Consider the following 15,300-nt stretch of genomic DNA (forward strand, 5'->3'; position numbering starts at 1 on the left):
CAGACTATCACTCTGACTCTCACTCTCAGACAGACTCTGACTCTCAGACTTTCACTCGCATTGTCTCGCTCTCAGGCAGACTCTCGCTCTCAGGCAGAGTCTCACTGTGAGACAGAGCCCCACTCTCAGACTGTCACTCTCAGACCGCACACTCTCAGACATGCAGACAGACACACACAGACACACACACACACACACACACAGACACACACACTCACAGAGACACAAACACAGACACGCATACACAAACACATAGACATACACACAGTCACACACACAAACCCACACATTCTCAGACACACACACACACACACACACACACACACAGACACACACACACACACACACACAGACACACACACACACACACACACTCCTATTGCCCATGCTCATATTGGATGTGAAGTAGCTGTTGGTAATCTCTGTGTTTATTGTCTCTAGGCCCAGTTATCACCCAGTAACCAGACAGCATACAGGGATTATCTTGGTAAACTCGACCTTCAGTACGCTAAGCTGCTGGTGAGTTTCTCCCTCCCCTCCACTCCCCTCACTTCTCCCTCCACTCCCCTCACTTCTCCCTCCCCTCCCCTTTACTCCCCCCACTTCTCCCTCCACTCCCCTCACTTCTCCCTCCCCTCCCCTTTACTCCCCTCACTTCTCCCTCCACTCCCCTTTACTCCCCTCACTTCTCCCTCCCCTCCCCTTTACTCCCCTCACTTCTCCCTCCCTTCACCTCCATTCCCCTCACTTCTCCCTGCCCTCCCCTCACTCCTCCCTCCCCTTGCCTCCACTCCCCTCCCTTCTCCACCCCTCACTTCTCCCTTCCATCGCATCCCCCCACTTCTCCCACCCCCTTCACTCCCCACACCTCTCTCTCCCCTCCCCTCCACTCCCCTCGCTTCTCCCTCCCCTCACTTCTCCCTCCCCTCCATTCCCCTCGCTTCTCCCGACACTGTCCTCGCCTCCACTCACTTTTCCCTCCCCGACCTCTCCCACCCCTCCCCCGACTTCTCCCTCCCCCGACTTCTCCCTCCCCTGACTTCTCCCTCCCCCGACTTCTCCCTCCCCCCACTTCTCCCTCCCCTCATCTCTCCCTCCCCTCATCTCTCCCTCCCCTCACCTCTCCCTCCCCTCCCCTCACATGCTGACAGGCTGCCTTCTCCAGGCTAGGAAATGGTATGTTTGTGGAAAACTAATCCCTCTCCCCCTGCTCCTCTCCCTCCCCCTCTCCCTCTATCCCCCTCTCCCTCCCTCTCTCCCTCTGTCCCCCTCTCCTCCTGCTCCTCTCTCTCCCTCCCTCTCTCCCTCTGTCCCCCTCTCCTCCTGCTCCTCTCTCTCCCTCCCTCTCTCCCTCTGTCCCCCTCTCGTCCCGCTCCTCTCCCTCACTCTCTCCCTCTGTCCCCCTCTCCTCCCGCTCCTCTCCCTCACTCTCTCCCTCCGTCCCCCTCTCCTCCCACTCCTCTCCCTCCCTCTCTCCCTCTGTCCCCCTCTCCTCCTGCTCCTCTCCCTCACTCTCTCCCTCTGTCCCCCTCTCCTCCCGCTCCTCTCCCTCCCTCTCTCCCTCTGTCCCCCCCCGCTCCTCTCCCTCACTCTCTCCCTCTGTCCCCCTCTCCTCCCGCTCCTCTCCCTCACTCTCTCCCTCTGTCCCCCCTCCCGCTCCCGCTCCTCTCTCTCACTCTCTCCCTCTGTCCCCCCTCCCGCTCCCGCTCCTCTCCCTCACTTTCTCCCTCTCTCTTTCGCTCTCCCCCCTCCCCCTCCCTTCACTCTTGGGATCTTTGTGCTGACTGACTCCGGGATTCCTCTGATCTAGAATTCCTCCAAATCCCGACTCCGTAACCTGGAGAGTTTGAACACGTTTGTTTCCATGGCGACCAAGGAGTTGATGTGGCTGAATGATAAGGAGGAGGAGGAGGTTGATTATGATTGGAGCGAGCGAAACACCAACATGGCAGCCAAGAAAGACAACTACTCGGTAAAGGGGGTGGGGGATGGGGTGTGGGGTGTGGTTAGGAGTGGGGATGTGGGGGAGGGAGGGGGTGTGGGGGTGGGCGGGGAGGGGGTGTGGGGGAGGGGGTGTGGGCGTGGGGGAGGGGGTGTGGGGGTGGGTGCGGGGGTGGGATGTGGGGTGGGGATCTAGGGGTGGGGATGTAGGGGTGGGGGTGGGGTGTGTGGGTGGGGTTTGGGTTTGGGGGTGGGATGTAGTGGTGGGGGTGGGGTGTGTGGGTGGCGTGTGGGGGTGTTGGAGTGGGTTGTGTGGTTAGGGGTGCGGATGTGGGGTGGGGGTGTGGGGTTGGGGGTGGGGGTTGGGGTGGATGTGGCGATATTGGTGAGAGAAGGGGCCTCGGGGAGGGCCTTATGGAGAGTGGATCTTAACAATCCCTCTCTCCCCCCAAGATCCAAGGGGGTTCATGGAGGGCTGGGTCTCAGGGGCAGTGGATCCTGGGGGCAGGGTCTCAGGGGGGATAGTGTATCCCAGGGAGAGAGTCTCAGTGATGAAGGTTTTCTGGGGGAGGGCCTCAAGGGGAGGATCTCGGGGATGGTCTTGGGGAGGGAGAGTTTCGGGGAGAGTATATCCCAGAGAGGGAGTCTCGGTGAGGGAGGGTCTCGGGGGTGGGACGGTCCCGGGGGCCAGTCTCGAGGGGAGGGTCTCGGGGAGGGAGGGCCTCCGGGGCAGAGTCTTAAGGAAGTGTCACTCGGGGAGGGTCCTGGGGGGTCAGTCTCGAGGAGAAAGTCTCAGGGGGAGGGTCCCGGGGAGGGAGAGTTTCGGGGACAGTGTATCCCAGGGATAGAGTCTCGGTGAGGGAGGGTCTCGAGGGGAGGGTCTCTGGAAGGGAGGGTCTCTGGGGAAGGGTCTCGGAGTGGGAGGGTCCCAGGGGTCAGTCTTGAGGGGACGGTCTCGGGGAGGGAGGGGTCTCTGGGGGAGGGTCTCAGGGAGGGAGGGTCCCGGGGGGGCAGTCTCTGGGGAAGGGTCTCGGAGTGGGAGGGTCCCAGGGGTCAGTCTTGAGGGGACGGTCTCGGGGAGGGAGGGGTCTCTGGGGGAGGGTCTCAGGGAGGGTGGGCCCCGGGGGGGCAGTCTCGAGGAGAAAGTCTCGGGGGTAGGGTCACGGTGTACAGTCTAGAGGGGAGGGTCTCAGCGAGGGAGGGTCTTGAGGGGAGGGTCTCGGCAGCAGGGTCCTAGGGAGGAGCATTTGGGAAGGATCTTGCTGAGTGTTTACTCTTGGTGTACACAGGGCCTGATGAAAGAGCTGGAGCTGAAAGAGAAGAAAGTGAACAGTATTCAGAACACAGGTGACAAGCTGCTTCGAGATAGTCATCCTGCTAAACAGACCATCGAGGTACAACACCCTGCAAATTCAATCCCACCACCACCACCCAACCACACCTCCTCACCGACCCCATATAGGAACAATCCCCACCTCCAGCTCGGGGTCAACCTCCCAAGCCACCCTCTGATCCCTCACGCTATGCCCCCATCCCCCATGTCACACATTATCACCCCCCACCGTGTCTCACCCTGCCCCTCCCCGTGTCTCACCCTGTCCCCCACGCATCCCCATGTCTCACCCTGCCCCTCCCCCTGTTGCACCCTGTATACCCCCCCTGTTGCACCCTGACCCCACCCCTCCCCATGTCTCAGGGCACAGTGGCTCAGTGGTAAGCACTGCAGCCTCACAGCACCAGGGACCCAGGTTCGATTCCAGCCTCGGGTGACTGTCTGTATGGAGTCTGCACATTCTCCCCATGTCTGCGTGGGTTTCCTCCCACAGTCCAGGCTAGGTGGTTTGGCCATGCTAAATTACCCGTAGTGTTCAGGGGTGTGTGTGTTATAGGGGGATGGGTCTGGGTGGGATGCTGCAAGGGGCGGTGTGGACTTGTTGGGCCAAAGGGCCTGTTTCCACACTGTAGGGAATCTAATCTGTCCCCCTGCCTCTCACCCTGTCGTCTGCCCCTCCCCGTGTCTCACACTGTCTCCCTGCCCCTCACCGTGTCACACCCTGTACACTCCCCGTGTCCCACCCTGTCCCCCATGTCACTCACTGTCCCACCACTGCCCATGTCTGAAAATGTTCCCCTCCACCGCTCTGTATCCCACCCTGTCACTCTGTGGTGTCTCACTCCCCCCTCCCTGTGCCTCACCCTGTCACTCTGCTGTGTCTCACTCCCCCCTCCCTGTGCCTCACCCTGTCACTCTGTCGTGTCTCACTCCCCCCTCCCTGTGCCTCACCCAGTCACTCTGTCGTGTCTCACTCCCCCCTCCCTGTGCCTCACCCAGTCACTCTGCTGTGTCTCACTCCCCCCTCCCTGTGCCTCACCCAGTCACTCTGCTGTGTCTCACTCCCCCCTCCCTGTGCCTCACCCAGTCACTCTGCTGTGTCTCACTCCCCCCTCCCTGTGCCTCACCCAGTCACTCTGCTGTGTCTCACTCCCCCCTCCCTGTGCCTCACCCAGTCACTCTGCTGTGTCTCACTCCCCCCTCCCTGTGCCTCACCCAGTCACTCTGCTGTGTCTCACTCCCCCCTCCCTGTGCCTCACCCAGTCACTCTGCTGTGTCTCACTCCCCCCTCCCTGTGCCTCACCCAGTCACTCTGCTGTGTCTCACTCCCCCCTCCCTGTGCCTCACCCAGTCACTCTGTCGTGTCTCACTCCCCCCTCCCTGTGCCTCACCCAGTCACTCTGCTGTGTCTCACTCCCCCCTCCCTGTGCCTCACCCAGTCACTCTGCTGTGTCTCACTCCCCCCTCCCTGTGCCTCACCCAGTCACTCTGCTGTGTCTCACTCCCCCCTCCCTGTGCCTCACCCAGTCACTCTGCTGTGTCTCACTCCCCCCTCCCTGTGCCTCACCCAGTCACTCTGCTGTGTCTCACTCCCCCCTCCCTGTGCCTCACCCTGTCACTCTGCTGTGTCTCACTCCCCCCTCCCTGTGCCTCACCCAGTCACTCTGCTGTGTCTCACTCCCCCCTCCCTGTGCCTCACCCTGTCACTCTGTCGTGTCTCACTCCCCCCTCCCTGTGCCTCACCCTGTCACTCTGTCGTGTCTCACTCCCCCCTCCCTGTGCCTCACCCAGTCACTCTGTCGTGTCTCACTCCCCCCTCCCTGTGCCTCACCCAGTCACTCTGCTGTGTCTCACTCCCCCCTCCCTGTGCCTCACCCAGTCACTCTGTCGTGTCTCACTCCCCCCTCCCTGTGCCTCACCCTGTCACTCTGTCGTGTCTCACTCCCCCCTCCCTGTGCCTCACCCAGTCACTCTGTCGTGTCTCACTCCCCCCTCCCTGTGCCTCACCCAGTCACTCTGTCGTGTCTCACTCCCCCCTCCCTGTGCCTCACCCAGTCACTCTGCTGTGTCTCACTCCCCCCTCCCTGTGCCTCACCCAGTCACTCTGCTGTGTCTAACAGTCTGTCCATCTCTCTCTCTCGTGTCTCTCAGGCTTTTATGGCTGCTTTGCAGACACAGTGGAGTTGGATTCTGCAGTTGTGCTGCTGCATTGAAGCACATCTGAAGGAGAACACAGCATACTTCCAGGTAAAGTGACTGTCTGCAGCGGGAGCCCACAGTCATTTCCAGCTGCTGGGGATGTTCGGGCTTTTGGAACTCTCACTGTCTGTGGCTGCTTTGGAATGGGGCTTGTCAGGGAATATACTTCATGGGGTTTTTGGGAGAGATTGCTGTTACAGGAGCTGTTACGAGAGGGCAGAGATTGGACTGTACTTGAGGAGGGACCAAGGGATCAGGGAATGAATGTGACAGTCATATGACAAATGTTGGCTGATGTGGAAGAACACAGAATGGTACAGCACAGTACAGGCCCTTCGGCCCACAATGTTTTGCCAACCTGTTATCCTACTAAGATCAATCTACTCTGCATACCCTACATTTTACTATCCTCCATGTGTCTATCCAAGAGTCGCTTAAAAGTCCCTAAAGTATCTGACTCCACTATCACTGTCGACAGCGCGTTCCACACGCCCACCACTCTGTGTGTGACGTCACCTCTGATGTCACCCCTGTACCTTCCTCCAATCACCTTAGCATTATCACCCGCGTAATAGTCATTTGCGTCCTGGGAAAAAGTCTCTGACTATCCACTCCCTCTATGCCTCTCATCATCTTGTATACTTCTGTCAAGTCACCTGTCATCCTTCTTCGCTCCAATGAAAAAAGCCCTAGCTCCCTCAACCTTTCCTCATAAGACCTGCCCTCCAGTCCAGGCAGCATCCTGATAGATCTCCTCTGCACCTTCTCTAAAGCTTCCACATCCTTCCTATAATAAGGTGACCAGAACTGAACACAATATTCCAAGTGTGGTCTAACCAGAGTTTTATAGAGCTGCAGCATAACCTCGCGGGTCTTAAACTCAATATCCCTGCCAATGAAAGCCAACACACCATACGCCTTCTTTACAACCCTATCAACTTGGGTAACAACTTTGAGGGATCTATGACCGTGGACCCCAAGATCCCTCTGTTCCTCCACACTGCTGAGGATCCTGCCGTTAACCCTGTATTCTGTCTTCAAATTCAACCTTCCAAAATGAATCACTGCACACTTTTCTGGGTTAAACTCCATCTGCCACTTCTTTGCCCAGCTCAACATCCTGTCAATGTCCCATTGCAACCTACAAAACCCTCTATGCTGTCTACAAATCCACCAACCTTCATGTCATCGGCAAACTTATCAACCCACCCCTCCACCTCCTCCACCTCCCCATTTATAAAGATCACAAAGAACAGAGGTCCCAGAACAGATCCCTGCAGAGCACCACTGGGCACTGAGCTCCAGGCTAAATACTTTCCAGCTACTACCACCCTCTGCCTTCTATTGGACAGCTAATTCTGTATTCAGACAGCAAAATTTCCCTGGATCCCATGCTTCCCTACTTTCTGAATGAGCCTACCATGGGGACCCTTATCAAATACCTTGCTAAAAGCATCATTGTGGCTTCCTAAAGGGGAAATTGTTTTTAATGAACTTGCTGGAGCTTTTTTGAAGAGGTAACAGGAAGACTCGACAAAGATAATGTTGTTTGTGTGGTTTACACTTTGATTTCCAGAAGGTGTTTGTCTGATACAGTGCTACACAACAGACTTGTGAAGAAAGATATGGTATAAATGAAACAGTGACAGCATGGATATAGAATTAGCTAAGTGACAGGAAACAGAGAGTAATGGACAATGGATACTTCTTGGGCTGGAGGACAGTTTGTAGTGGAGTTGCCCAAAGAGAGATTTTGGGACCTTTGCTTTTCCTGATCTGGATCTTGGTGAGCAGCGGGCAATTTCCAACATCACAGATTGACATGAAACTGGGAAGGATTGTAAATGTGAAGGGGACAGTGTGGAACTCCAAAAGTATATGAACACCTTGGTGGAGTGGGCAGATAAATGAGGTTCAATGCCAGAGAAGTGTGAGGTGATACAGATTGATTACAGAGACAATATGAAGGGGGGGGTATAATTCCAAAGGGGGCACAGGGGCCGGGGAGCTGGGGGTATATGTCACGGATCACTGAAGGTGGCGGGACAGGGGGACAGAGCAGTTAATAAACAGACAGTGCCCTCGGCTTTATTATAGGGGCAAGGAGTACAAGAGCCAGGAGGTGATGTTAAACTAGTACAAGATACTTGTTAGACCCTCAGCTGGAGTATAGTGCACAGTTGTGGGAGCCCCATTATAGGAAAGATGTGAATGTGTTGGAGAGAGGGCAGAAAGCAGGAATGGTTCCAGGAATGAGAAACGTCAGTCAGGAGGATCGATTGAAGAAGGTGGGACTGTTCTCCCTGGAGAGAAAGCAGCTGAGAGGGAGATCAGAGAGAGATTTTCAAAATCAGGAGCGGGGCTGTGTGTAGCTGGATGATGTCTGTTCTCTGTATGACTTGTGTTTGGCTATTGGCTAACTCCTTGCTCCCTGTGCAGTATTTCTCAGACGTGAAAGATGCGGAGAATTTCCTGAAGAAATTGCAGGATTCGATAAAGAGGAAGTACACATGTGACCGCTCCATTACTGTCACTCGCCTTGAGGATTTACTCCAAGATTCCGTAGTATGTACTCCTGTACCTGAGAAACAACTCACCACCCTGTGACGCACAGCCTGTACCCTATCTCCCCCATCACACCTCCACCTTCCATCACCCTCCCCACACACTAACCCCGTTCACCCCACACACTCCCCCCACAACACCTTCCCCGTCTCCCAAACACCCTAACCCCACATCATCCCGTCCCCTACCCACACTACCCCCATTGCCCACACATTCATCCTCCCCACACCAACCCCCTTCACCCCGCACACTCCCCCACACCAACCCCCTTCACCCCGCACACTCCCCCACACCAACCCCCTTCACCCCGCACACTCCCTCACACCAACCTCCTTCACCCCGCACACTCCCCCACACCAACCCCCTTCACCCCGCACACTCCCCCACACCAACCCCCTTCACCCCGCACACTCCCTCACACCAACCCCCTTCACCCCGCAAACTCCCTCACACCAACCCCCTTCACCCTGCACACTCCCCCACACCAACCCCCTTCACCCCGCACACTCCCCCACACCAACCCCCTTCACCCCGCACACTCCCCCACACCAACCCCCTTCACCCCGCACACTCCCTCACACCAACCCCCTTCACCCCGCACACTCCCTCACACCAACCCCCTTCACCCCGCACACTCCCCCACACCAACCCCCTTCACCCCGCACACTCCCTCACACCAACCCCCTTCACCCTGCACACTCCCCCACACCAACCCCCTTCACCCCGCACACTCCCTCACACCAACCCCCTTCACCCCGCACACTCCCTCACACCAACCCCCTTCACCCTGCACACTCCCCCACACCAACCCCCTTCACCCCGCACACTCCCTCACACCAACCCCCTTCACCCCGCACACTCCCCCACACCAACCCCCTTCACCCTGCACACTCCCTCACACCAACCCCCTTCACCCTGCACACTCCCTCACACCAACCCCCTTCACCCCGCACACTCCCCCACACCAACCCCCTTCACCCCGCACACTCCCTCACACCAACCCCCTTCACCCCGCACACTCCCCCACACCAACCCCCTTCACCCCGCACACTCCCTCACACCAACCCCCTTCACCCCGCACACTCCCCCACACCAACCCCCTTCACCCCGCACACTCCCTCACACCAACCCCCTTCACCCCGCACACTCCCCCACACCAACCCCCTTCACCCCGCACACTCCCCCACACCAACCCCCTTCACCCCGCACACTCCCTCACACCAACCCCCTTCACCCCGCACACTCCCTCACACCAACCCCCTTCACCCCGCACACTCCCTCACACCAACCCCCTTCACCCTGCACACTCCCCCACACCAACCCCCTTCACCCCGCACACTCCCTCACACCAACCCCCTTCACCCCGCACACTCCCCCACACCAACCCCCTTCACCCCGCACACTCCCCCACACCAACCCCCTTCACCCTGCACACTCCCCCACACCAACCCCCTTCACCCCGCACACTCCCTCACACCAACCCCCTTCACCCCGCACACTCCCTCACACCAACCCCCTTCACCCCGCACACTCCCTCACACCAACCCCCTTCACCCTGCACACTCCGCCACACCAACCCCCTTCACCCCGCACACTCCCCCACACCAACCCCCTTCACCCCGCACACTCCCCCACACCAACCCCCTTCACCCTGCACACTCCCCCACACCAACCCCCTTCACCCTGCACACTCCCTCACACCAACCCCCTTCACCCCGCACACTCCCCCACACCAACCCCCTTCACCCTGCACACTCCCCCACACCAACCCCCTTCACCCCGCACACTCCCCCACACCAACCCCCTTCACCCCGCACACTCCCCCACACCAACCCCCTTCACCCTGCACACTCCCTCACACCAACCCCCTTCACCCTTCATCCTCCTCACACCAACCCCCTTCACCCCGCACACTCCCTCACACCAACCCCCTTCACCCTGCACACTCCCTCACACCAACCCCCTTCACCCCGCACACTCCCTCACACCAACCCCCTTCACCCCGCACACTCCCCCACACCAACCCCCTTCACCCTGCACACTCCCTCACACCAACCCCCTTCACCCTTCATCCTCCTCACACCAACCCCCTTCACCCCGCACACTCCCCCACACCAACCCCCTTCACCCCGCACACTCCCTCACACCAACCCCCTTCACCCCGCACACTCCCCCACACCAACCCCCTTCACACCGCACACTCCCTCACACCAACCCCCTTCACCCCGCACACTCCCTCACACCAACCCCCTTCACCCCGCACACTCCCTCACACCAACCCCCTTCACCCCGCACACTCCCCCACACCAACCCCCTTCACCCCGCACACTCCCCCACACCAACCCCCTTCACCCTGCACACTCCCTCACACCAACCCCCTTCACCCTTCACACTCCCTCACACCAACCCCCTTCACCCTGCACACTCCCTCACACCAACCCCCTTCACCCTTCACACTCCCTCACACCAACCCCCTTCACCCCGCACACTCCCCCACACCAACCCCCTTCACCCCGCACACTCCCTCACACCAACCCCCTTCACCCCGCACACTCCCCCACACCAACCCCCTTCACCCCGCACACTCCCCCACACCAACCCCCTTCACCCCGCACACTCCCCCACACCAACCCCCTTCACCCCGCACACTCCCCCACACCAACCCCCTTCACCCTGCACACTCCCCCACACCAACCCCCATCACCCCGCACACTCCCTCACACCAACCCCCTTCACCCCGCACACTCCCTCACACCAACCCCCTTCACCCCGCACACTCCCCCACACCAACCCCCTTCACCCCGCACACTCCCCCACACCAACCCCCTTCACCCCGCACACTCCCCCACACCAACCCCCTTCACCCCGCACACTCCCCCACACCAACCCCCTTCACCCTGCACACTCCCCCACACCAACCCCCATCACCCCGCACACTCCCTCACACCAACCCCCTTCACCCCGCACACTCCCTCACACCAACCCCCTTCACCCTGCACACTCCCTCACACCAACCCCCTTCACCCCGCACACTCCCCCACACCAACCCCCTTCACCCTGCACACTCCCCCACACCAACCCCCTTCACCCTGCACACTCCCCCACACCAACCCCCTTCACCCCGCACACTCCCCCACACCAACCCCCTTCACCCTGCACACTCCCTCACACCAACCCCCTTCACCCTTCATCCTCCTCACACCAACCCCCTTCACCCCGCACACTCCCTCACACCAACCCCCTTCACCCTGCACACTCCCTCACACCAACCCCCTTCACCCCGCACACTCCCTCACACCAACCCCCTTCACCCCGCACACTCCCCCACACCAACCCCCTTCACCCTGCACACTCCCTCACACCAACCCCCTTCACCCTTCATCCTCCTCACACCAACCCCCTTCACCCCGCACACTCCCCCACACCAACCCCCTTCACCCCGCACACTCCCTCACACCAACCCCCTTCACCCCGCACACTCCCCCACACCAACCCCCTTCACACCGCACACTCCCTCACACCAACCCCCTTCACCCCGCACACTCCCTCACACCAACCCCCTTCACCCCGCACACTCCCTCACACCAACCCCCTTCACCCCGCACACTCCCCCACACCAACCCCCTTCACCCCGCACACTCCCCCACACCAACCCCTTTCACCCTGCACACTCCCTCACACCAACCCCCTTCACCCTTCACACTCCCTCACACCAACCCCCTTCACCCTGCACACTCCCTCACACCAACCCCCTTCACCCTTCACACTCCCTCACACCAACCCCCTTCACCCCGCACACTCCCCCACACCAACCCCCTTCACCCCGCACACTCCCTCACACCAACCCCCTTCACCCCGCACACTCCCCCACACCAACCCCCTTCACCCCGCACACTCCCCCACACCAACCCCCTTCACCCCGCACACTCCCCCACACCAACCCCCTTCACCCCGCACACTCCCCCACACCAACCCCCTTCACCCTGCACACTCCCCCACACCAACCCCCATCACCCCGCACACTCCCTCACACCAACCCCCTTCACCCCGCACACTCCCTCACACCAACCCCCTTCACCCCGCACACTCCCCCACACCAACCCCCTTCACCCCGCACACTCCCCCACACCAACCCCCTTCACCCCGCACACTCCCTCACACCAACCCCCTTCACCCTTCATCCTCCTCACACCAACCCCCTTCACCCCGCACACTCCCCCACACCAACCCCCTTCACCCCGCACACTCCCCCACACCAACCCCCTTCACCCCGCACACTCCCCCACACCAACCCCCTTCACCCCGCACACTCCCCCACACCAACCCCCTTCACCCTGCACACTCCCTCACACCAACCCCCTTCACCCTTCATCCTCCTCACACCAACCCCCTTCACCCCGCACACTCCCTCACACCAACCCCCTTCACCCTGCACACTCCCTCACACCAACCCCCTTCACCCCGCACACTCCCTCACACCAACCCCCTTCACCCCGCACACTCCCCCACACCAACCCCCTTCACCCTGCACACTCCCTCACACCAACCCCCTTCACCCTTCATCCTCCTCACACCAACCCCCTTCACCCCGCACACTCCCCCACACCAACCCCCTTCACCTCGCACACTCCCTCACACCAACCCCCTTCACCCCGCACACTCCCCCACACCAACCCCCTTCACACCGCACACTCCCTCACACCAACCCCCTTCACCCCGCACACTCCCTCACACCAACCCCCTTCACCCCGCACACTCCCTCACACCAACCCCCTTCACCCCGCACACTCCCCCACACCAACCCCCTTCACCCCGCACACTCCCCCACACCAACCCCCTTCACCCTGCACACTCCCTCACACCAACCCCCTTCACCCTTCACACTCCCTCACACCAACCCCCTTCACCCTGCACACTCCCTCACACCAACCCCCTTCACCCTTCACACTCCCTCACACCAACCCCCTTCACCCCGCACACTCCCCCACACCAACCCCCTTCACCCCGCACACTCCCTCACACCAACCCCCTTCACCCCGCACACTCCCCCACACCAACCCCCTTCACCCCGCACACTCCCCCACACCAACCCCCTTCACCCCGCACACTCCCCCACACCAACCCCCTTCACCCCGCACACTCCCCCACACCAACCCCCTTCACCCTGCACACTCCCCCACACCAACCCCCATCACCCCGCACACTCCCTCACACCAACCCCCTTCACCCCGCACACTCCCTCACACCAACCCCCTTCACCCCGCACACTCCCCCACACCAACCCCCTTCACCCCGCACACTCCCCCACACCAACCCCCTTCACCCCGCACACTCCCCCACACCAACCCCCTTCACCCCGCACACTCCCCCACACCAACCCCCTTCACCCTGCACACTCCCCCACACCAACCCCCATCACCCCGCACACTCCCTCACACCAACCCCCTTCACCCCGCACACTCCCTCACACCAACCCCCTTCACCCTGCACACTCCCTCACACCAACCCCCTTCACCCCGCACACTCCCCCACACCAACCCCCTTCACCCTGCACACTCCCCCACACCAACCCCCTTCACCCTGCACACTCCCCCACACCAACCCCCTTCACCCCGCACACTCCCCCACACCAACCCCCTTCACCCTGCACACTCCCTCACACCAACCCCCTTCACCCTTCATCCTCCTCACACCAACCCCCTTCACCCCGCACACTCCCTCACACCAACCCCCTTCACCCTGCACACTCCCTCACACCAACCCCCTTCACCCCGCACACTCCCTCACACCAACCCCCTTCACCCCGCACACTCCCCCACACCAACCCCCTTCACCCTGCACACTCCCTCACACCAACCCCCTTCACCCTTCATCCTCCTCACACCAACCCCCTTCACCCCGCACACTCCCCCACACCAACCCCCTTCACCCCGCACACTCCCTCACACCAACCCCCTTCACCCCGCACACTCCCCCACACCAACCCCCTTCACACCGCACACTCCCTCACACCAACCCCCTTCACCCCGCACACTCCCTCACACCAACCCCCTTCACCCCGCACACTCCCTCACACCAACCCCCTTCACCCCGCACACTCCCCCACACCAACCCCCTTCACCCCGCACACTCCCCCACACCAACCCCTTTCACCCTGCACACTCCCTCACACCAACCCCCTTCACCCTTCACACTCCCTCACACCAACCCCCTTCACCCTGCACACTCCCTCACACCAACCCCCTTCACCCTTCACACTCCCTCACACCAACCCCCTTCACCCCGCACACTCCCCCACACCAACCCCCTTCACCCCGCACACTCCCTCACACCAACCCCCTTCACCCCGCACACTCCCCCACACCAACCCCCTTCACCCCGCACACTCCCCCACACCAACCCCCTTCACCCCGCACACTCCCCCACACCAACCCCCTTCACCCCGCACACTCCCCCACACCAACCCCCTTCACCCTGCACACTCCCCCACACCAACCCCCATCACCCCGCACACTCCCTCACACCAACCCCCTTCACCCCGCACACTCCCTCACACCAACCCCCTTCACCCCGCACACTCCCCCACACCAACCCCCTTCACCCCGCACACTCCCCCACACCAACCCCCTTCACCCCGCACACTCCCCCACACCAACCCCTTTCACCCCGCACACTCCCCCACACCAACCCCCTTCACCCTGCACACTCCCCCACACCAACCCCCATCACCCCGCACACTCCCTCACACCAACCCCCTTCACCCCGCACACTCCCTCACACCAACCCCCTTCACCCTGCACACTCCCTCACACCAACCCCCTTCACCCTGCACACTCCCTCACACCAACCCCCTTCACCCCGCACACTCCCCCACACCAACCCCCTTCACCCTGCACACTCCCTCACACCAACCCCCTTCACCCCGCACACTCCCTCACACCAACCCCCTTCACCCCGCACACTCCCCCACACCAACCCCCTTCACCCTGCACACTCCCTCACACCAACCCCCTTCACCCCGCACACTCCCCCACACCAACCCCCTTCACCCTGCACACTCCCCCACACCAACCCCCTTCACCCTGCACACTCCCCCACACCAACCCCCTTCACCCCGCACACTCCCCCACACCAACCCCCTTCACCCTGCACACTCCCTCACACCAACCCCCTTCACCCTTCATCCTCCTCACACCAACCCCCTTCACCCCGCACACTCCCTCACACCAACCCCCTTCACCCCGCACACTCCCCCACACCAA

General features: G+C 60.8%; 1 protein-coding gene across 19 annotated transcripts in view; it reads left to right on the forward strand.

Annotated features, from left to right (window-relative positions):
* LOC125463118 (plectin-like) overlaps positions 1-15,300 on the forward strand; it is a 392,251-nt gene that overhangs the window by 299,713 nt on the left and 77,238 nt on the right. For all 19 annotated transcript variants that reach the window (XM_059640946.1, XM_059640955.1, XM_059640962.1 and 16 more), the window contains 5 exons: positions 442-519; positions 1,811-1,972; positions 3,231-3,335; positions 5,426-5,521; positions 7,913-8,038. In XM_059640946.1, coding sequence (XP_059496929.1) covers positions 442-519; positions 1,811-1,972; positions 3,231-3,335; positions 5,426-5,521; positions 7,913-8,038 — 567 coding nt within the window. The remainder of the gene's footprint in view (positions 1-441; positions 520-1,810; positions 1,973-3,230; positions 3,336-5,425; positions 5,522-7,912; positions 8,039-15,300) is intronic.

The sequence above is a fragment of the Stegostoma tigrinum genome, chromosome 2 (genome assembly GCF_030684315.1).
Source record: "Stegostoma tigrinum isolate sSteTig4 chromosome 2, sSteTig4.hap1, whole genome shotgun sequence".
Classification (NCBI taxonomy): Eukaryota; Metazoa; Chordata; class Chondrichthyes; order Orectolobiformes; family Stegostomatidae; genus Stegostoma; species Stegostoma tigrinum.